The 22,518-nt window shown below is 44.7% G+C and overlaps 1 protein-coding gene across 1 annotated transcript in view; it reads left to right on the forward strand.

Moving 5' to 3' along the window:
• Window positions 1-12,683, forward strand: part of adss2 (adenylosuccinate synthase 2) — a 29,528-nt gene extending 16,845 nt beyond the window's left edge. The window contains exons 5-13 of the mRNA XM_023993544.3: window positions 7,001-7,067; window positions 8,470-8,577; window positions 8,687-8,768; window positions 8,889-9,015; window positions 9,751-9,905; window positions 10,364-10,488; window positions 11,388-11,485; window positions 11,699-11,848; window positions 12,000-12,683. Coding sequence (XP_023849312.1) covers window positions 7,001-7,067; window positions 8,470-8,577; window positions 8,687-8,768; window positions 8,889-9,015; window positions 9,751-9,905; window positions 10,364-10,488; window positions 11,388-11,485; window positions 11,699-11,848; window positions 12,000-12,052 — 965 coding nt within the window. The 3' untranslated portion in view covers window positions 12,053-12,683. The remainder of the gene's footprint in view (window positions 1-7,000; window positions 7,068-8,469; window positions 8,578-8,686; window positions 8,769-8,888; window positions 9,016-9,750; window positions 9,906-10,363; window positions 10,489-11,387; window positions 11,486-11,698; window positions 11,849-11,999) is intronic.
• Window positions 12,684-22,518: the final 9,835 nt, after the last annotated feature.

Genomic DNA, 22,518 nt, shown 5'->3' on the forward strand with positions numbered 1-22,518 from the left:
CCGTCCAGAGTAGTGATGTTGGACGGCGGTAGGTGCAGGCGAGCGATCGGTTTGAAAGCATGCATTTAGTTTTACTTGTATTTAAAGAGCAATTGGAGGCCATGAAGGAGAGTTGTATGGCATTGAAGTCGCCTGGCATGGTTTGTTGAACACAGTGTCCAAAGAAAGGCCAGAAGTATATCAGAATGCTGTCGTCTGAGTAAGAGGTGGATCAGAGACTCACCAGCAGCAAGAGCCGACATCATTGATGTAACAGAGAAGAGAGAGTGGTCCAAAGAATTGAAACCCTGTGGGCACCCCCATAGAAGACTGCCAGGCCCGGACAACAGACCCTCCGATTTGACACACTGAAACTCTATCAGAGAAGTAAGTGGTGAACCAGGCGTGGCAATCCATTGATGAACCAAGTCTGGTCGAGTCTTGCCGATGTCAATCTCACCACATTCTCAGAGTCGAAAGCCTTGTGCCAGGTCAATGAATACGGGCTGCACAGTATTGTTTCTTATCGTATGGCGGTTAAGATATCGTTTAGAGAACCTTTGAGCGTGGCTGAGGATGCACCCATTTGGCCATCTCTGGAAACCAATTGTCATAGGGAGAAGGTATGTGTGGGATTCGAAATGGTTTGGTAATCTGTTTGTTGAACTGCTTTCGAAGACCTTAGAAAGGCAGGTAGTGACTAGATATAGGTCTGGGTCAAGTTTGGGTCAAGAGTGTCCCCCTTTTGAAGAGGGGATGACGCGCAGCTGCTTTCCCATCTTTTGGAATCTCAGACCGACAGTACGAAGAGAGTTTAACAGGCGATTAGGAGTAGGGCAACCAATTTCAGGCAGATAATCTGACCCTTTCTAAATTATTCTAGCTCCGGCTGATTTGTAGGGGTTCAGATTTTGCAGCCTTTTCAAGACAGTCAGCTATCTGGATTGGGGTGAAGGGAGAAGTGGGGAGCGCAGGTCTGATGACGGGGTAGGGGTAGGCCAGTGTGAAAAGCATGGCCAGCTGTAGAAAGTATGCTTATTGAAATTCTCAATTATTGTGGTTTTATCAGTAGTTGACAGTAATTTCCTATCTTGTGGGCAGCTGGGAGGAGATGTTCTTATTCTCCATGGACTTTACAGTGTCCCAGAACTTTTTTGAGTTTGTGTTGCAGGAAGCAAATTTCTGCTTGAAAAAGCTAGCCTTGGCTTTTCTAACTGCCTGTGTATATTGGTTTCTAGCTTCCCTGAAAAGTTGCATATCACAGGGGCTGTTCGATGTTAATGCAGAACGCCATAGGATGTTTTTGTGTTAACCAGGCATCCTTTTGTAATAACCAGGCATCCTCTACTGACGGGATGAGATCTATATCCTTCCAGGATACCCCGGCCAGTTCGATTAGAAAGGCCTGCTCGCTGAAGTGTCTCAGGGAGTGTTTGACAGTGATGAGTGGAGGTCGTTTGACCGCTGACCCATTACGGATGCAGGCAATGAGGCAGTGATCGCTGAGATCTTGGTTGAAAACAGCAGAGGTGTATTTAGAGTGCAAATTGGTTAGGATATCTATGAGGGTGCCCGTGTTTACGGCTTTCGGTGGTACCTGGTAGGTTCATTGATCATTTGTGTGAGATTGAGGGCATCAAGCTTAGATTGTAGGATGGCTGGGGTGTTAAGCATGTTCCAGTTTAGGTCGCCTAGCAGCACGAGCTCTGAAGATAGATGGGGGGCAATCAGTTCACATATGGTGTCCAGAGCACAGCTGGGGGCAGAGGGTGGTCTATAGCAGGCGGCAACGGTGAGAGACTTGTTTTTAGAGAGGTGAATTTTTAAAAGTAGAAGCTTGAACTGTTTCAAATTGTTCAAATTGTTTGGGAACAGACCTGGATAGTAGGACAGCACTCTGTAGGCTATCTTTGCAGTAGATTGCAACACCGCCTCCTTTGGCCGTGCTATCGTGTCTGAAAATGTTGTAGTTAGGGATGAAAATGTCCGAATTTTTGGTGGTCTTTCTAAGCCAGGATTCAGACACGGCTAAAACATCCGGGTTGGCAGAGTGTTAGGGAGGAGGCTTCTAATGTTAACATGCATGAAACCAAGGCTATTACGGTTACAGAAGTCATCAAAAGAGAGCGCCTGGGGAATAGGAGTGGAGCTAGGCACTGCAGGGCCTGGATTCACCTCTACATCACCAGAGGAACAGAGGAGGAGTAGGATAAGGGTACGGCTAAAAGCTATGAGAATTGGTCATCTAGAATTGAGTAAAAGGACGTTTCTGAGGGCGATAAAATAGCTTCAAGGACTAATGTACAGACAAAGGTATGGTAGGATGTGAATACAGTGGAGGTAAACCTAGGTATTGAGTGATGATGAGAGAGATATTGTCTCTAGAAACATAATTGAAACCAGGTGATGTCATCGCATATGTGGGTGGTGGAACTGAGAGGTTAGATAAGGTATAGTGAGCAGGGCTAGAGGCTCTACAGTGAAATAAGCCAATAAACACTAACCAGAACAGCAATGGACAAGGCATATTGACATTAAGGAGAGGCATGTTTAGTCGAGTAATCATAAGCGTCCAGTGAGTAGAGGTTGGTTGGGGTCACGGCGATTCAGACAGCTAGCCGGGCCATGGGTAGCAAGCTAGCATAGGATGGAGGTCTGTTTTTAGCCGCCTCGTGCGTTTCCGTAGGTAGATTAGTGGGGTTCCGTGTGGTAGAGGGGATCAATCCAATTGGCAAAATAGATAGTTATAGTGACCCAAGAAAAATTGTCCGATATACTTATTCAGATAGCAGCCGATAAGACAGCTAACGATTAGCGGGCCCCAGATGAGCGTTCAGGTAACGTCGCGACGGAGGTGCCAGTTGGATAACTCCCTCGGGCAGATAACGTCGGTAGTCAGTCGTGAAGGCTCCGCATTGGCAGTAAAATGGGTCCGGATAGGKGATTGTAGCCCAGGAGTGGCTGATGGAACTCTTCAGCTGGCTAGCTCCGGAATAATTGATGTTTGCTCCGGGATCAACGTAAGCCAATAGACACACGGGTAGCAGCTAGCTAGCTGCGAAATCAAGGTGTAAATGTCCAGAGCTTGCGGTTGAAATCCGGGGATATGGAGAAAAATAGGTCCGGTATGTTCCTGGATGAGTCACGTTGTACAAAAGTGGCGATAGATTATCGAGCTAAAGGAATAGCTGATGACTACAAACCGTGGTTAGCTGAAATACTAACGTTAGTCAGTAAACTGGGTAGCTTCAGGTTAGCTTCTGGCTAGCTTCAGGTTAGCTTCTGGCTAGCTTCAGGTTAGCTAGCCAAGTTAGCTTCTATTGTGGATTTTCAGATTTGAGGTAAATAATACTGTACTTTTTTTTTGTAATTGGTGAGGCGGGTTGCAGGAAAGCGTTTTGAAGTTGAGTTTTTGGAAAATAAAATATATAAAAGATATGCGAAGAAAGGTGTAATTATATAACTGCTCAAAAAAATAAAGGGACACACTAAAATAACACATCCTAATCTGAATGAATGAAATATTCTTATTAAATACTTTTTTTCTTTACTAGTTGAATGTGCTGACAACAAAATCACACAAAATGATCAATGGAAATCAAATTTATCAACCATGGAGGTCTGGATTTGGAGTCACACTCAAATTAAGTGGAGAAGCCACACTACAGGCTGATCCAACTTTGATGTAATGTCCTTAAAACAAGTCAGAATGAGGCTCGGTAGTGTGTGTGGCTCCACGTGCCTGTATGACCTCCCTGCAACGCCTGGCTGCTCCTGATGAGGTGGCGGATGGTCTCTGAGGGATTCCTCCCAGACTGGACTAAAGCATCCACCAACTCCTGGACAGTCTGTGGTGCAACGTGGCGTTGGTGGATGGGCGCGAGCACATGATGTCCCAGATGTGCTCAATTGGATTCGGTCTGGGGAACGGGCGGGCCAGTCCATAGCATCAATGCCTTCCTCTTGCAGGAACTGCTGACACACCTCCAGCTACATGAGGTCTAGCATTGTCTTGCATTAGGAGGAACCCAGGGCCACGCACCAGCATATGGTCTCAAAGGGGTCTGAGGATCTCATTCTCGGTACCTAATGGCAGTCAGGCTACCTCTGGCGAGCACATGGAGGGCTTGTTGCGGCCCCCCAAAGAATGCCACCCCACACATGACTGACCAACCGCCAAACCGGTCATGCTGGAGGATGTTGCAGGCAGCAGAACGTTCTCCACGGCGTCTCCAGACTCTGTCACGTCTGTCACATGTGCTCAGTGTGACGTGCTTTCATCTGTGAAGAGCACAGGGCGCAGTGGCGTATTTGCCAATCTTGGTGTTCTCTGGCAAATGCAAACGTCCTGCACGGTGTTGGGCTAATACAGCACAACCCCCACCTGTGGACGTCGGCCCTCATACCACCCTATGGAGTCTGTTTCTTGACTGTTTGAGCAGACACATGCACATTGCGGGTCTGCTGGAGGTCATTTTTGCAGGGCTCTGTCAGTGCTCCTCCTTGCACAAAAGGCGGAGGTAGCGGTCCTGCTGCTGGGTTGTTCCCTCCTACGGCCTCCTCCACGTCCTCCTGATGTATTGGCCTGTCTCCTGGTAGCGCCTCCATGCTCTGGACACTACGTCGACAGACACAGCAAACCTTCTTGCCACAGCTCGCATTGATGTGGCCATCCTGGATGAACTGCACTACCTGAGCCACTTGTGTGGGTTTGTAGACTCCGTCTCATGCTACCACTAGAGTGAAAGCACGCCAGCATTCAAGTGACCAAAACATCAGCCAGGAAGCATAGGAACTGAGAAGTGGTCTGTGGTCACCACCTCAGACCACTCTTTATTGGGGTGTCTTGCTAATTGCCTATAATTTCCACCTGTTGTCTATTCCATTTGCACAACAGCATGTGAAATTTATTGTCAATCAGTGTTGCTACCTAAGTGGACAGTTTGATTAAACAGAAGTGTGATTGACTTGGAGTTACATTGTGTTGTTTAAGTGTTCCCTTTATTTTTTTGAGCAGTGTATATATACGGGACACGACAAGACGAGGACAAAAGGACGTCTGACTGCTATGCCATCTTGGATGCAATAGGCTGAGAGAGGCTGGACTGATGGCTTGTAGGCCTGTTGTAAGGCAGGTCCTCATCAGACATCTCCGGCAACAACATCGCCTATGGGCACAAACCCACCGTCGCTGGACCAGACTGGCAAAAAGTGCTCTTCACTGACGAGTCACGGTTTTGTCTCACCAGGGGGGATGGTCGGATTCGCGTTTTTCGACGAAGGAATGGGCGTTACGCTGAGGCCTGTACTCTGGAGCGGGATCGATTTGGAGGTGGTGGGTCCGCCATGGTCTGGGGCAGTGTGTCACAGCATCATTGGACTGAGCTTTTGTCATTGCAGGCATTCTCAACACTGCATTACAGGGAAGACATCCCCTCCAGGGAAGACATGACCCTCCAGCATGACAATGCCACCAGCCATACTGCTCGTACTGTACGTGATTTCCTGCAAGACAGGAATGTCAGTGTTCTGCCATGGCCAGCGAAGAGCCCGGATCTCAATCCCATTGAGCACATCTGGGACCTGTTGGATCGGAGGGTGACAGCAAGAACTGACAAATCTGGTGCAGTCCATGAGGAGGCGATGCACTGCAGTACTTAATGCAGCTGGTGGCCACACCAGATACTGACTGTTACTTTTGATTTTGACCCCCCCCCTTGTTCAGGGACGCATTATTCCATTTCTGTTAGTCACATGTCTATGGAACTTGTTCAGTTTGTCTGTTGAATCTTGTTATGTTCATACAAATATTTACTCATGTGAAGTTTGCTGAAAATAAATGCAGATGACAGTGAGAGGACGTTTCTTTTTTTGCTGATTTTAGAAGGCTGTAGGACTGGAGACAGATGTGCAGTGCTCATGTTTGGCTGTCTGTTAAGGGGAATAATGAGTCTGCTTAATTTCTATCAATGTTTTTCTTTTCATCATGAATGCATTACAATGTTTTGAGTGTCAACAGTTGGTCTCTTAGCTAGTGAATGCCACTGTCAGTGTAAAGCTGGTGCCCAGAAGAGTTCCTCATAAACAAGCGTATAAAAATGCTGCATGGCTTTCATGGGGAACATGTTTCTGTTATATGGGGGTTGGGGGTTGGGGGATGAAAGTGGCCAATTAATTAGCTTAGCTATTTTGGGGCCCTTTCGTATTTTGTGCATACATTAGAACTGATTTGACCTAAGATGCACTCCGAAGGCCTGTTTTTAAATCGGTGAACTGGCTTTCAGTTTTCCAGGACATAAGTCATGTTCGCTCTGAATGTTAAATAGCACCTTTTTTTGTAAAATCAGAATGACTTGTATTAGGCTTCATTATTCAGTCTTCTCCTTCCACTAGCCTGAACTCGGCCCATTTTGCTATTTGAATATGTGTGGCGGGAAAGAAATTATTTAGCACTGACAGGTTACATTTTACTCACAGAAATTAGGCAAATTGCCTTACCTGTGAATTGATTGTTGCGTTGTTATTGGTCCTTAGTATGTACGGATTTCTTTATCCTTTGAGTGTTGAACTCTGCTCAACTAGACTTGTTGTGCCTTGAGTCATTTTGTCTCCCTGCTCATTGTCAAAGAAGTGCCAAACGGTTAAGTCAACGCAGCGAGATGCCAAAAAAGGACACTTCTTATAAACAGCGATTGCGTAGTAGTGCCTTTGCAAGGCCGCTTTAGGGACTAGTGTGAGAAAGAGGGGCCATTTCTGACTGGATGAGAGAGACTACTGTTCACTTCCCTTCATGGATTTAAAAGGAAAGTATTGGTGTAAGTTTATTGTTGATTCTCCAACTCATTCTCATCTAAGCTTACACTAATCCAATGCTTTTAAATGTGTCAGGAGGAGTCAACTGCACAAGGGCACACTTCCGGGAGAAAGGGGAGATAATTGGGACGCTAGGTTTTAGTAAGGAGCAGAAAAGGGGGTGAGGTGACAGGATTGTGAGTTATCCCTTCTCTACCTCCTCCCACAGTTTTTGATTTCCACCAAGCGGTCGACGGTGTTCAAGAGCAGCAGAGACAAGAGCAAGCAGGCAAGAAGTAAGAACCCTACCTACCACCTGTCATTCTCCTGGATTAGAGAGTATGGCTTAGTAATGGTTTGGCTTGCAGCAGCGCTGAAAAGCAGGAGTTCCCTCTCCTATGGGCGAATGTGTAGTATATTAGCCCTTCTATGCATCTAGTCTTGTTAGATGAAACAACCTCAACTGACTCCAGCTTGAAGCAGAGCTGAAAAACAAGATTCCCCTGTCCTATGGCAGATACCCAGCAAAAACCTTTTTTAGCTTAGTAAATGTAGCATAAATACTGAAACAACCTCAACTGACTGCGAAATCTCCAGAGATGTCAAATATTAAATATCACTTTTTTTCTCTCTGCGCCATTGTTGTGGAGCTGTTTTCAGTATTTTAAAAGTTTTGCCTTGAGTGCTGCCTGAAGGAAATGTGATGATAATTTGCTTGTACTGTAGTCTGGGGTTAATGCAATGGTAAACCTTCATGATCTCCCATATAGTGATACATCATTGTATTACTCGTGTTTGGAAATAGTTTCTTTCCTGTTCTATCTGACAATGTCATCTGGAGGAAGCAAACAAATCCTACACTGTAGCTATTAGAGGTTACTGTTACCAGTTAGTCATATAATGGAGACGCCCAATTTGGTTCTGAGAAGAGGGTGGTAAGCACAGGCTTAGACTCAGGACATCGCTCTGATATGCTGGGCATTTTTAAGCTTTTGTTGGGCATCAAAATAAGCCCAACGCCCTGATAGAATTCTTGTGTAAAACAATCTGCAGCGTTGGAACATGTTCAACAGCTAGTTATTGTGCCAGTTTCTCTCCCATGGGTAGTACAAGGGCAAGTCACTCATTATAGGCTTATATCACAAGTTGTGGAATTTCAACACCTTAAGGCATTACAACTTCACTCTTACCTCAGGGAGGCAGATAACCGCATTAAACAGGCTTGGATTAGGTCTCCTGTAGTATGAGCGTGACTTGTCTCATGGTGGACCTGTCCTGCATTCTTTTAGTATCTTTACTGAAGGAGTTAGTACTCATGATACTCTGTCTCAGTTCCAGAAGACCACTTATTTTCTCACTGATAAGTCCTTTCCCACATGAAGTCATACCCTACCTTACATCAGACCAGGGACCTAACATCACCAGATATCCCCTAGCAGCACCATGTGACTGTGATGCTCTCCAACCCTTATTGCAGCAACATTGTTTCAGTCAGCAGCAGAGCAGCAGGTGACGTTCCAGCCCCATAAATACTCCTTAGAAAGTCCCCTGGCCTAGCTACTTCCCTACAACTGTCACATGTCTGACCCTACACACATAAATACTGGCTGAAGGACAAGTGTGTGTGTGTGGTTAATGTTGAGTCAGTGACTCCGTATTGTTGATGATTTACTTTGTTTCGTCTTATTCCTCACCCAGCCTAGGAACAACGAAAAAGGGGATTGGCCCGGTGTACTCAGCCAAAGCAGCCCGTAGCGGCCTCCGGATATGTGACCTCATGTCTGACTTCACGCAGTTCTCTGAAAGGTGAGGGAGTGGCCTGGTCCGCATATGGCCAATAATGACTATCCCTTTATTCAGAGTACAACTAGCTCCAGTTAGATAAAAATGTAACTGTGACATCTATTTTTTGTAGATTTAAAGTCTTAGCCTCGCAGTATCAGTCTATGTATCCGACCCTGGTGATTGACATCGATGGGGAGTTGTCCAAGTTGAGGGTGAGCTACAGGTCCTCCATATCAGTTGAATAAAGTTATCACTGGTTTAACATAGGGGCTATGTCCTACATTTCAGTGTAATTCTTGGGTCAAGTGTTTGCGTGCTGTGCTCTTGTCCAGGATTACGTGGAGAAGGTAAAGCCTATGGTGAGAGACGGGGTCTTTTACATGTACGGGGCCTTACATGGACCTCCCAAAAATATCCTGGTGGAAGGAGCCAATGCCGCCCTCTTGGATATTGACTTCGGTGAGTATCCCCCACTGTCATTGTGTCAATGTCAATTAACCCCTGTCACTGTGTAAATGGCCAATTAACCCCTATTGAATTGAACAAGCTAATTTCTACTGGTGAGTTAATTCCACTGAAACAGTGTTATCAGAGCTGTCAGAGGATTGGAACAACATGTTCACTGAGCCTAACACCAGAGAGTACTCCTACACCATGCGTGACTCTGAGAAATGCTGGCTGCTTTGTCACTGTCACTTTCCCTCATTTGTTCAGTCACAAAACACTCCAGAGATCACACACAGAACATAACTTAATGAGGGAGAGGGTTGCTATGTACTGAAGGTCACCATGTTCTTTTTCATTGATACAATGGTAGTAGGTCAAAGTGGGGGGTATCGTATGGCCGTGCTAATGCTATTTGCATAAAGGAGAATGGTTTTTGCACCTGTGCAGACATGTATGGGAGGGGTGAAATTCTCCCTCCCTCCCTCTGACCTGAAAGGCCCATTAGTGTGGACTGGAAAGTCCACCTCTGTTTAAGCACACCTGACAGACCTGACACGGAGAGATTGTTTGCATGTCATGTTAAGACTGAATCATTTAGTTTCCTTTACTCGTATTACAAGCTGTGTTAATACAGTCATTGTGATATGATAATCCTCTCTTGTACGAATTCGTTGTCATCTTTATCTGAGGAAGGCCGAGGAGGAAATAAGATGTTTATCGTTTTGGTATGTTGTGTTTTTGTTTCAGGGACATACCCTTTCGTGACCTCATCTAACTGCACAGTGGGCGGGGTGTGTACGGGGCTAGGCATGCCGCCCCAGAACGTGGGTGAGGTGTATGGCGTGGTCAAGGCCTACACCACCCGGGTTGGCATCGGCGCCTTTCCCTCAGAGCAGTTCAATGTAAGAATGTCAGCCTGTCTTTCTAACTTGAGGGAAGCCATGCCTTCTTGCCTTTGAAAGCTACGGGCTAGAGTCATATTGGTTCACATGGTGCAAATTCTTTCCTGCTCTCTGTTTCCAGTGTGAGTAGAGGAATGTAGACTGGTGTTAATGTTGGGGAAATGGCATAGCTGCTGATTGAGTCATCAGTGTTCTGAATTCCAGTGAGTGTTCTGTGAACCCCACAGGCTCAGGCATGTGGGTATTGAAACAACAAATGGTTTTGGGAAGAATAGTTACTAAACCATTCCCTCTGCTAGCGCTTGTGAAATAATCCCAGCAAAACCAGAATAACCAATTCCTCAACCTGTACAGGACAGGGAATGGACACATTTCAAGCTTGACATGTCCATGTTTTACTTTGTCAGGGTCTTAAAGTGAATCTGAGCCTTAAGGGTCTGCCTGTTTTCTTCTCCAAGGACATTGGGGAGCTCCTGCAGACAAGGGGGAAAGAAGTGGGTGTAACCACGGGCCGTAAAAGGAGATGTGGTTGGCTGGACCTGGTGCTCATCAAATACGCCCACATGATCAACGGCTTCACTGCGTGAGTCCCCACACCCCCTTCAACTCTGTACTGTCAATCACCACACCTCCCGCTTTTTACTTACTGTCTCAATATAAGTATGTGGACACCTGATTGTCGAATATCTTGCTTCCATTCAGCCACAAGGGCATTAGTGAGGTTGGGTGATTAGGCCTGGCTTGCAGTCGGCGTTCCAATTTATCCCAAAGGTGTTCGATAGGGTTGAGGTCAGGGCCAGTCAGGTTTGCACAGTGTTTGTGATTTATCACAAGTTTGTGATTCATCACTCCAGAGAACACGTTTCCACTGCTCTAGATTCCAATGGCGGTGAGCTTTACACCATTCCAGCTGACGTATAGGGATCTTAGGCTTGTGTGCGACTGCTTGGCCATGGAAACCCATTTCATAAAGCTCCTGATGAATAGTTATTGTGCTCACGTTGCTTCCATAGGCAGTTTTTAACTCTGTAGTGAGTGTTGCAACTGAGGACAGACCATTTTTACACGCTTCAGAACTCAGTGATCCAGTTCTGAGCTTGTGTGGCCTACCACTTTGCGGCAACTCTGTTACTCCTAGATGTTTCCACTTCACAATAACAGCACTTACAGTTAACCTGGTGCAGCTCTAGCAGGGCATAAATTTGACAAACTGACTTGTTGGAAAGGTGTCATCCTATGACGGTGCCACGTAAGTCACTGAGCTCTTCAGTAATGCCATTCTACTGCCAATGTTTGTCCATGGAGATTTTATATACTCGTCAGTAACGGGTGTGGCTGAAATAGCCGATTCAACTCATTTTAAGTGGTGTCCACATACCATGTAGTGTACTTGAATAGACTTCAGCTTTGTACACATCCTGTATTTGGGTGTTGGTGAACATGCCTGCTAAACTCCCAATGTTCTGTTGTCCTCCCATTCAGCTTAGCTCTCACCAAACTAGACATCTTGGATGTGCTCCCTGAGATCAAAGTTGGTGTGTCCTACTCTGTGGACGGTGAAAATATACCTAATTTTCCAGGTAGGCTGCTCATCAAAACAGCAATAAATATATTGGCAGCAGCTAATGGGGATCCTCAATAAATACAAAAACAATGATGCTTCTGTACTTGTTAATGAGGATAAAGTGAACTGAATAAGGGAGCTATGCTATATTTTTAATTGCAGTATTCCAAGTCTGTTGTCTTAAGTTTATGGCAGCCAATGGCCTGATGTTGTGCCCAACTCTCCCCAGCCAACCAGGAAGTCTTACAGAGCGTTGAGGTTCAGTATGACACCCTGCCAGGTTGGAACAGTGACACCTCCACCGCCAGAACGTTTGATGAGCTGCCAGAGAACGCCCAGAAATACGTCCGCTACATTGAGGAGCACCTCGGTGTGCCCGGTAAGAACCCCCCTCTCCTTAACACCTGGAGATGTCAGGTTGATTCCAATGGGGTGAAAATACCTTGTAGTGGTCACAGGTGTGGACTATATTTGGGGACATTTTGTTGTTTTATTGGTAAAGCTATTCAATAAGTACTTTTCACCCACAGTGAAATGGATTGGCGTAGGCAAGTCTCGGGAGTCCATGATCCAGATCTTCTAAGGTCTTCTCCTCCACACTGTAGCCACCACCAGACCCTCAGTCCCCCCTCTCTTCCGATGGTTACCTGGTTCCAGGGGCCTGTGGCTTGGGAAACTGGTCCTATGCTACATGCCACTCCTCTCTATCCCCAACTCACTCCCATACCACAGACACCAACCTGGGAGCTGCTCCTGGGGATGCTCTTATCACATCCCCCCGTGATCCCGCTCTCTCCTTATTCTCTCTCTCTGTCTGTCTCTGTCTCTGGAGACCTGTGTGGGACTCTTCAAAATAGCCTCCTCAGGCGTTAACAGGGAAGTACACTTCAGTTGCTTGCCAGCCTACGTCTGTTACTCCCCATGTATGGTTTGTCAGAAAGCCCTCAGAGCCGCCTCTTCTGGCCTTTGTTTATGGATCTGTTATCCTGACATCCTTGCACACGCACCCCACACACACTCAAATCACACACAAAACCACACAAAAATCCAGGAGTGTGACACTGTCATTGACCCGTCTGCAAGCCAATGTCAGAAACGATATGTTCATGTGTACAGTACTGGAGTGGGACATGGTTGATTCATACACCAATTTTCTGTGCCTGTACTGTGATGAAAACAGTTTGTGTAAATGTGTTCTTTATGCCTAGCATGTGCCAAGGAGCCCATGGCCATGAAACGACCCACTCGAGCAACTTAAGATACAAAGTTTCTGTATGGACAACTGTCAATGTCTCTGTATACAATTGTAATAATGGCAGGAAATGTAGAATATGTTGCTGCTGTTATAATGACCTTGTTCCACGCAACATAGATGCCATTACTAGAAATACAATCTTAAATGGGCATTTTAGAGGCGTCACAATCAAACAACCTCTTAGTAATTTCCCCAGCTGACTAGAAATTAGTTTGTATTTCAAAGCAGGAAAAAGCTGTGTTACTACTGGACATTAAAACAGAGGTCAGTTAACATTTTGATAGGTGATCTTCTATCAAACTCCACATTGAAATGACGCAAGAATGTATTTCAATGCTATTCTAAGTTTAAACTCCAACGCAAACACATGATGTTGATATGCTAAACTCTAGTCTCAGGACTTCTACACAATCACAACAGTGTATATATTTTACTTCTATTTTAATGATTTTAGGACTAGGTATGATGGATTCTTTTCTGCAACTGCTGGATGTGTGGGTATTTCTGCAGATGTAGCGTATTAGACAGCAGATTGTCTCCTGACTCGGTAACAACTATATATAACCTTTTGCTTTTATAAACTGGAGCTGTTCAATTGAAATGGAATTTAATCATGTGTTTTCCCATCACTGATATACAATCTAAATATTTCAAATTAAGATTTTTAAAGACATGAAAGGATCTCTTCTGTTTATGTACTCGATCCATACATCAACATCGGAATGGCTTGATTATTACATGGAAAAATTGTTACTAGGAAAGGCGTGTATTCAAGGTTGACTTTGAACCTTGAATGACAGTTGTCTATGGGTGCCTATTCATGCAGAGATGGAAGACTACTCATACAATATCAGTTTGCTTTTGTGTCTGTAGGTCTCTACAGAGAAGGCTGTAGACTTCTGTGAAATAATGGGTTTCTACGTTGGTGGCGAAGAAGTGCTTTCTCTTTCAAATATGGAAGTGTCAAACTAGTGTCACAATACGTAGTTACTATCTGTCAGGTACATTGTTAAGTCTGTCTTCAGTAGAACAGTTATCTCTGCTAGGCCTATATGATGTCTGTCTTGTTCTTCCCCTGTGTCTTTTTGATTGTAAGATTATATCAGCGATTATGGTATTCCGCTAAAGTATGCTCAGTGCGAAGATGAAAACATGCACTGGAAATTAAACTAATGGGATGTCTTTAAATGCTGCTTATCCTTGTTTCTATAGATTATCCGATGATCTGCCCATAGGCCACAATGTGGTAAACATTTTCTGCTTTACATATAACAGCAACTAATCAGTTGAGATACTTACCCCGTCAGTAGTGTCAACACCCACCTGAAACTCCCCATACAAGGTGAAGGCATTCTACTGTTTGCTAATCCTAAACTATACACATCTGGACACCCAGCCTTATGACATGTTTTTTCAGGACTAACTGTCATTTGGGCTCCCGTTCAAGACTATTTCATGTTTTTATTTACCATAAATCTTAACCGTAACTAAGCATTTCACTGTTGGTCTACTACACCTGTTCGCTACACCCGCAATAACATCTGCTAAATGTGTGTGTGTGTGATCAATCAGATTTTATTTGATGTGATGAATACACATTTTGATTTGGTTTGAATACCTCTAAAATGTATATTTCTACCTTGAGGCTCATCTGTGAGTGGATAGGTGAAAAGATGGTTACACCATTGCTTTCACCTATGTTACAGTGATGTCCTCAAGGAAAGAAGGGTGTATTAAAATTGTCAAACGGGTCCTGCTCTTCAAGGCGGCTTAGTATTTTGCTTTCTCTATCCCACCACATCAGCTCAACATGTTGGAAGAATGTTTGGCTCCCATGCTCAACATTGGCTCCCATTCAAACACAAAAATGTCTGTTAATTAGGCTTTGATGAGCAACATGTAAAATTAGTTCACAAGCCTTCTTTAGCCAAAAACAAACATGTAGAGTGCAAAATGAGTTTTTGATGTGAATAGTCCTTAACTGGTTCGGTTAAGGTGAGACAAAGGCAGGAAATCTTTAAATGAAGAGGGAAATGTAGACAGTATATCCTGATCTTGGCGATAAATCCACGTTATTAGTTTGCTTTACTGTTTATCCCTTCCTAGTAATGTCTTCCCATGTTTACTCATCTCAGTAAAGAAACCATAGCGTTTAAACTGGTTCCAGCATTTTAATCATTGTCATTTTTAAAAGAGAAATATTTAATTGGCATGATGACTATTAGGCTTTTCATCTAACTCCAATATTTGAAGAAAAAAAAATTCATTTGAACATCGCACAGGTAAACGCATATTTGCGCACGTTGGTCTTCTCCGTTTTGAGAATATTTACCTACTTTCAGTTCTGCGTTGTATCGCTGCTGTATTAAGTTTGTGTAGAACTCCAGTACCATTAACTTGGTCTTATTGTAGCTTGTTGAATATACTTTTGGAGATGGTGGTGCTGGCTGGGTAGTTGTGCATGTTTATCAAATGTAATTTGTACAGTACTGGTCTTGCTCTTAATAATAATAAAGTAATATCAATGACAAACTGGCAATACAAATCTAGAACAAGATTCCAACTAATAAAAACATTGGAAATGTCCGTTTTATATTGATATATCAAATTCATCCGTGTATTTCTTCGAGGGAAATATTGTCTGGTTGCTGCATAATCATCACAATCGCCTGTGTACTTCATTACATGGCCACCAGAGGGAGACATTTACCTTTGAATAGTATTTCGTTTGTCAAGGTGCAATACGCACTGCTAGCTGAGAATTAGACAACTAAATGGGATAACGGATAGTTTTATATTAATCATTGGAGTTCGCACTATCAATGATGATTAATCATGCCTATAAGATACAGTACCAACTCTGTTTTCCTCAAGTATTTTATTCAATTTCATTGTCTTCTCGTTATCAGTAGAGTGGTCATGCTAATTTGACTACATCTAAATAAAAACAGTTATTCCAGTCATGGTGGGAGATGGAGGTTGAAACTCAACCAGGGATAGGACATGGATAAGAACAGCTGATCATTGCCCATACAAACAGGTATGTATCACCTTCATAAAATAAGCAGCTCGAGCTACTACACGACGCAGAGCATTGATGTCAAGCTTAGGCCAGCCTTCAGCTCATCTCCATTGTGTGACCAGTCACGGATAGACCATATCACACAGCAGGCTGTTGCTTCTCTTTCCGGTTTAGAAAGAAACAGTTTACCGTTTGCGGTAGGAACAAAACGAAACCTAACGGCAAACGAAACAGGGAGGGTCCTACCTGAATTTGTCGAATAAAAACTCGTTTAAGTTGCAAAACGTTTTCATTTGGAGTAAACCTTCTGTTGCATAACGTTTTGCAACCGACTCGGACTAATGAATACATCCCAGGGCCGTCCACTCTGTTTGCCAGCCACCACTGTGTTATACTAGAGGGTTAAGCAGATCCTACAGACATCCAAATTAGTGCTGTGGGAACCAAGACAGTTTGTTTGCCTTTCACCTGTGGCCTAGACACAAATAATGCTATAGAAGCCTGGGGATGTGCAGTTACACCACCAAATAAAACCTGTGTTTAGCTTAAGGTCATATGGTCACTCGCTCTGCAGTTTGGACATAATTGACAGTTTTATGGCTTCATCTAAATTTCAATTTAAGCGTTCCTCACAGCCATAATACAGTATGTGTATTGCATTGCTTAATTGTACGTTCTCTATGGTCACTTTCCACAACCTAGAATATACAGGTCCTACTTGAAAGTGGTTTGAGGTTATGAGGTCCACACCTTGGACTGCATCCGTTCTCGCCACATCCCATTGACGTAAAAAGCACATGCCCAAAAGCATGGCCCCCCTGTTATGAATACACACAAAGGGGTCTCTCTCTCTCTCTCTGGCCTGATGGTCTGGTCAGTATAAGTGCTATGGTCACGAATGAGCCATCACCAGGCAGTGGGTGAATGGGCCAGCTTCCCAATCCAAGTGTGGTAGGCCTGTAGCCTGGGCCAAACAGGCCAGGCCAGGTGGCCCATAACGGTCTCATTAGAGCAGATGTGAGGCTGTGGCTGTCTCTGCCCTCCCCTTCCTCTGCTGCTTCTATTGGCCTGAGAAGCCCAGCAGCTGTTTACTGAGGGGCAGCCTAGGCCAACGCCTGCCTGATCCCTGACCCTCACCCCCTAATGGGGGTAGGGAGGCAGCAGATGGGGGTGGGTCGGAGGAGGGGTGGGCCTGCCTTGGGTAGGGTGAGGCTGGGTGGAAAGGGGGAATTCATGAGGGAGCAGTAGTGGTGGCTGTTGCTCTGACCGGGTTGAAAGGGTTCGAGTTGATTGGACGTATGATGGGGGAGTAGGGGTTGAGGGGGGGGGGCAAGAAGGGGAGGGTTCACCGCAGCCAGGGTCTCTGACAGTCAACACAAGGGCAAAAGACCTGGGAGTGAAAAAGCCTTCTTGTTGAGTTTGAGTGACTGGAAGCGTCCATTAGTCATTGCACATGTGTATCTATTTGTTTTCTGTGGATGATAATGAGACGGATCGGTAGAAAGCCTATCACCATTACATGTGTACATGTTGTTGTGCACAGTAGCTTTGAAATCCTGCCTGATACAATCTCTCCTGTCAATATATACTATGTGAATGGTTTTATTTGATGGTAAATAAAACAAACTGTACAACAAAGAAACATGACTAAATCAGGATTTCCAAACCTTTCACAGCCTTACATTTACATTTTAGTCATTTAGCAGATGCCCTTATCCAGTGCGACTTACAATTAGTGCCTTTCCCCTCTGATCTCCATATAGTGCGACTCGGTGGTGGTCGTCATCGGCCAGAAACAGAAACAACATTCTGTCTTGAGTAACAGCAGCAGCATGAGGCTGTGGCTGCATGTGGCTGGACATTTGCCGGCCCTGTGTCTCCGGAACGGACAGGTGTTGGCGTCAGCAGTGTCCAGACTCGTTCCGGCAGCTGCTGCGGCCACAACCCCCTCCCCCCTCTGACAGATGTAGCCACACCACCCGGCAGCTTTATGGACCCTGGGCTGTTTTGACTTTAAATATTTGCCCAGGAGGGACAGCCCTGTTTGGGCAAGGGGTTGAAAGAGCTGGGTGGCTTCTCAGCGTCACGGAAATAAAACCTACAGAAGATACTTAGACAGTTGACTTGACACCACGGAAGGGTGTTTGGGGAAAACACAAATTCCCAAAGTCTTTGGAAGTCCATTTTGGAATGTTAGCAGGCTTGGAGGACAATTTGATATTGTGGAACAGAGGAAGATGGGCCCACTAGTCAAAATGACAATTATACAGAAGTGACATTTACCATCTAATGTCATCACATTTAGTGCAATTATTATTCTGTTTAAATAGTTTAGTATTGTAAAGAAAAAAATAAGAGAAACAGGAAAAAGTAGCCGCACACTTCATGAATGATGACAGCAGAGTGGATGTACAGTAACATCTGAGTTAAATGTGCCACAGGGCCTGAATTCTACTGCCATTCAATAATCATTTTTTATCATTTTATAGTGTGCAAATCCTCCTTCCATGAGTCTTGACTCATAAACATCCTAAATGCCTATGAAGGTGACATCCAACCGTCAGGCTGTTTTTCAAGGCATTATTGAAGTCTCTTAATTTACTCTGTAGATTATACCATTAGAGGAAAGGTAGAACATTTTCCTATATCTTTATTTTAAAGACACTGTGTAGGCTGGGGTTAGAGCTAATTACAGTCAAAAGGTAGAATTCCGGTGCTGATCTTGGGGAAAAATGTAATCCAGCTAGATTCAAAGTCTCTGAGGGAGTTGTGGAAAGCACCTTGTTCTACCATCTGGGACAGCAGACAAACCCTCAGCCCCATTAAGATACCACATTAAGGGGCTGCTGGTAGTTTGAAGATACAGCAGACAGGAGTGCACCTAGCAATACATTTTACTGTCCGAGAGAAAGAGAGAGCTAGGAGAGAGAGAGCGGTGGAGGGAGATAAACTTTCTTCGCACAGTGAAATTCATCTTGAAACGTAACTTCTGAACACTGCCAAACAGATGCTAGTACAATTGCTTCCCCCCTGCAATCTAAGTATGGTGCCCATATGGTTGCAGCTGATGGGGGTGATTGTTGGTATTGTTCACTTTGTCAGCAATCCTGGGAGATGTAGGAGCTCTAATGATAATGCAATGTGCAGATGTGGTCGGGGAGAGGGCGCCGTCGTTAACTCACACAGCCGTCTACAGTGCCCCGCTCCTCCTTACATTATGACAGATGCTGTCCAGCCTGCTCAGAACTGACCTTCTGTAGGAACAAACACTTCTATGAGGCTTCCACATCGCAGCTGTACAGGTGTAACAGAGACCGGTTAGGAGACAGACAAACTGAAGCATTAGATTTCAAGCTTTTCTGATCTGAGTTAGAATTGGCCTTTTAGTAAGTTACGGTCCGAGATGAATTACCAGAGGTGTGAGATAATGGTTTCCCTGGGAGGACTCTGTATATCTGGTTCCAGAAGAATCTTGTTAGATATGCTAATTGCCTCAAGCAGTGGACACTAGTGCATAGTCAATTAAATAAGTCTGAATAGAACACAACTAGAGGAGGTGAAGGTTGAGTCCTGATTTTTTATTTTACACAATTCCAGCAACAGAATCATACTTATATTATCACAATATCTTCCACTTCCATTTGCTCCTGTCAGATGTTCTCTAGGAATGCTATGTACAAAGCACATATAAGGCATTTTCCTTATAGACAACATGCATACAGTACCTGTGTTGCACAATGCACTTGCAACCCGATATTGGACAAATCTCCCCATGTCACATTTCAACAGTTCCCTTTGATATCCGACTGATGGTATTATGTTGCCTTAAATAATACAGCAGAATGTGTTGCGTTGCCTGTGCCAGGTCCTACAGGCTGGGCCCACGTCTCTCCCTCTCTAACCCAGATCAGGATGCAAGCATTAATCCTGGGAGTGGGCCTGGGGCCACCCCAGCACTGGGGATGGGGGGGGGGGGGGGGTGGGGTGACAGATGGGGCCTGCTTTGCCAGAGCTGGAGGGAGCGGAGAGGTTGGCATCTTGGGGTGAGAGAACATAGTGACACTCCTGTTCCTGCACTGAACCAGGCCTGAACCACGCGAGCGAGGCACTCACACACGCTCAAACACTATGCAAGGATACATAGGCGTACGGGAATTAAGGGCTTACTACTCTCACACACAAACACCTATCACTGCTCTGCTTTGATTACATGCTACAGTCTGAGTACACTGTACCTGTCATAGAAAGCAGGGGAATGAAACGATCTACAACAAGCAGATTAAACAATACAGGTAATGGGCACATTCAGGTGACTCAGCTCATATACAATGGTGGTGGCTCCCACATGTCACTGTACATCAGAGGTGCTGGTGGAGGAGCTATAGGAGGATGGACTCATTGTGATGGCTGTACTGGAATAAATGGAATAATGATAAATGGAATGAAACAAACACTTTGTTCTGATGTGTTGGTACCATTCCATTGATCCATTTCAGCCATTACAAAAGATCCCGTACTCCTATAGCTCCTCCCACCAGCCTCTACTGTACATGGAAGGGCATCATTTTGATACACCTGTCCTCCTCCATGTCTACTGTAACTGTCCCTACCTTTGTTAGCAGTGATTTGTAAAGTTATGATGAACGATATTAGACTGGGAGGAAAGCTGGATTCCTCATCTCCCACAGCTGCCTGCCTGCTCCCTGGAGACGCCCTCTCTCTTGGCTCGCCCCCATGTGTGTGTGTGTGTGTGTGTGTGTGTGTGTGTGTGTGTGTGTGTGTGTGTGTGTGTGTGTGTGTGTGTGTGTGTGTGTTGTGTGTGTTGCCTGCTGAGTCACACCTTTGCAGCAGGAGAGGTCTGGAGCAGACTGACGTGTGCAGGGGGGCTCTCCATTTCAGTCTGTCCAAACCTTTCTCTCTCTCAACCTGAGCCAATCAGTATCAGTGCCACAACACCAAGGGCATCTACAACACAACAGCTCTGATGGTTAGATAGGGATAGGCTCAGGGAAGAGACACGTCAATATGTTGTTGAAGTCCTGAATAGTCAACTACGTACGTGTTTACTTCGTTTTGTACTAACAGTACTACATGTTGGTACTACATTGGCTATTTTTGACATACGGGTACAAAACAAATTCTGCAATAAGCTAAAAATATCAACATAATACAGCCTCGACCATACTGACAAAGTGCTCTACAGATGAATTGCAGGAGGCTGTGACAGATTAATTCAGTATTCAAGTGTAAAGCTACATATTTTAGGTTAACAAATATTGTACCTTTTACTGTGAAGATATTCAGTGCTCTGTCAAAATATGTACTGTAACTTCAGTTGTGTGTTACATGGAATACATGGAATATGTTGACAAGAAGTTGCTCTGCCATGTCAAGCTGTTGTTTCAGACAAGAATACAGTACAAAGTTCTCCCTTGTATAGGATAGAGACCTCTCTGTTCATAGCCATCGGTACAGCAGGTTCCCATGCTCACCCTCTCCTGCTTGTCATAGCCATCAGTACAGCAGGTTCCCATACTCAACCCCCCCCCCCCCCCCCCCCCCCTCCTCCCTGTGGACTTAAAGGTCCCTTAAGGTTGCACCAAGCGATGTGCCCAGAAAAGTGCTGAGTTGCACACATCAAAATCCTGCCAAGACCCCTATCAACATCACACGCCCTCCTGCCCAGTTATCTGCACTGGACAGAACTGCTACCAACAGCTGGTAAAGTCGAGAGAGCACTCAGCCCGCAATGCCACAATAATGTCTGCACTCTGCACATAGTCTGCCCCATTTTCATAGAATAAGCTTTCTTTATTAGTAACTTACTTAGTCGCTAACTTAGTATTACCATGCCTGAGACAAACAATAACCATGTATTCTAGGATTGTGTTACATATTACAATATCTGAGTATCATGTATGTCACACAATTTCTACAGATGAAACATGTTTCAATACACACAAATAAACCTGTTTCAAAACACACGAATAAACATGTTTCAAAACATACAAATACATGTGTCAAAACAAATACTAATGACACACAATTAACTGCATTCCCACGCAGTCCACGCTTTCCATCCAATGCCTTAGTTGTGGCACGACAATTTTTCCCACTCCTCGAAAGTCTCACACAAGAGATGTAGGGAGTTAATCTCATCCCATACGAGCCTGCGAAAGAGTTACTGGGGGGCGTTGTGTGTTTGTGCGTGTGTGTGGAGGGGGGAGGGGTATGGTCTGGGCCCCTCTAACAGAGACACTGACATTCAAGTTCGAATTGCGTCTTTTGTTCATGGGTGCAGTTGGAGCAGATAGCTCTCTGGGACCCCCCCCCCCCCAAAAAAAAAAAAACCGAACCCCCTTGCACCTCTCTCTGCCAGCCTGCTGGCTAGGAGCACAACTGCATTGTCTGGGTGGAGACGGCGCTTGTTGCTAGCCTTCTGTCTCTGTGCTGAGCGCTTGACAATGGCTGCTTTTTAAATACGCAGACAATCGATAGAAAGACACATTCCTCCCTCCTGTCTGTTATTGTAACCTTACAAAAGCTCTGCCCTTGTACACTTCTTTTTTCTTAAGACTTAATGTGTCCCTCAATCCATTTCAATTCCACGGCACAACTGCAAACATTTCATTTCATAGCATTTGGCATTGAAAAATCTGCAAGTTTAGATTTGTATGGTTATTAGTTAGATAATTTTTATTCCCTCTTTATGTACAATATTTGCTCTCTGGATATTTTACCTCAATTAAAATCCTTCTGCAAAGGTTAAGGT

Source organism: Salvelinus sp. IW2-2015, linkage group LG8, assembly GCF_002910315.2.
Source record: "Salvelinus sp. IW2-2015 linkage group LG8, ASM291031v2, whole genome shotgun sequence".
In the NCBI taxonomy this organism is placed as follows: Eukaryota; Metazoa; Chordata; class Actinopteri; order Salmoniformes; family Salmonidae; genus Salvelinus; species Salvelinus sp. IW2-2015.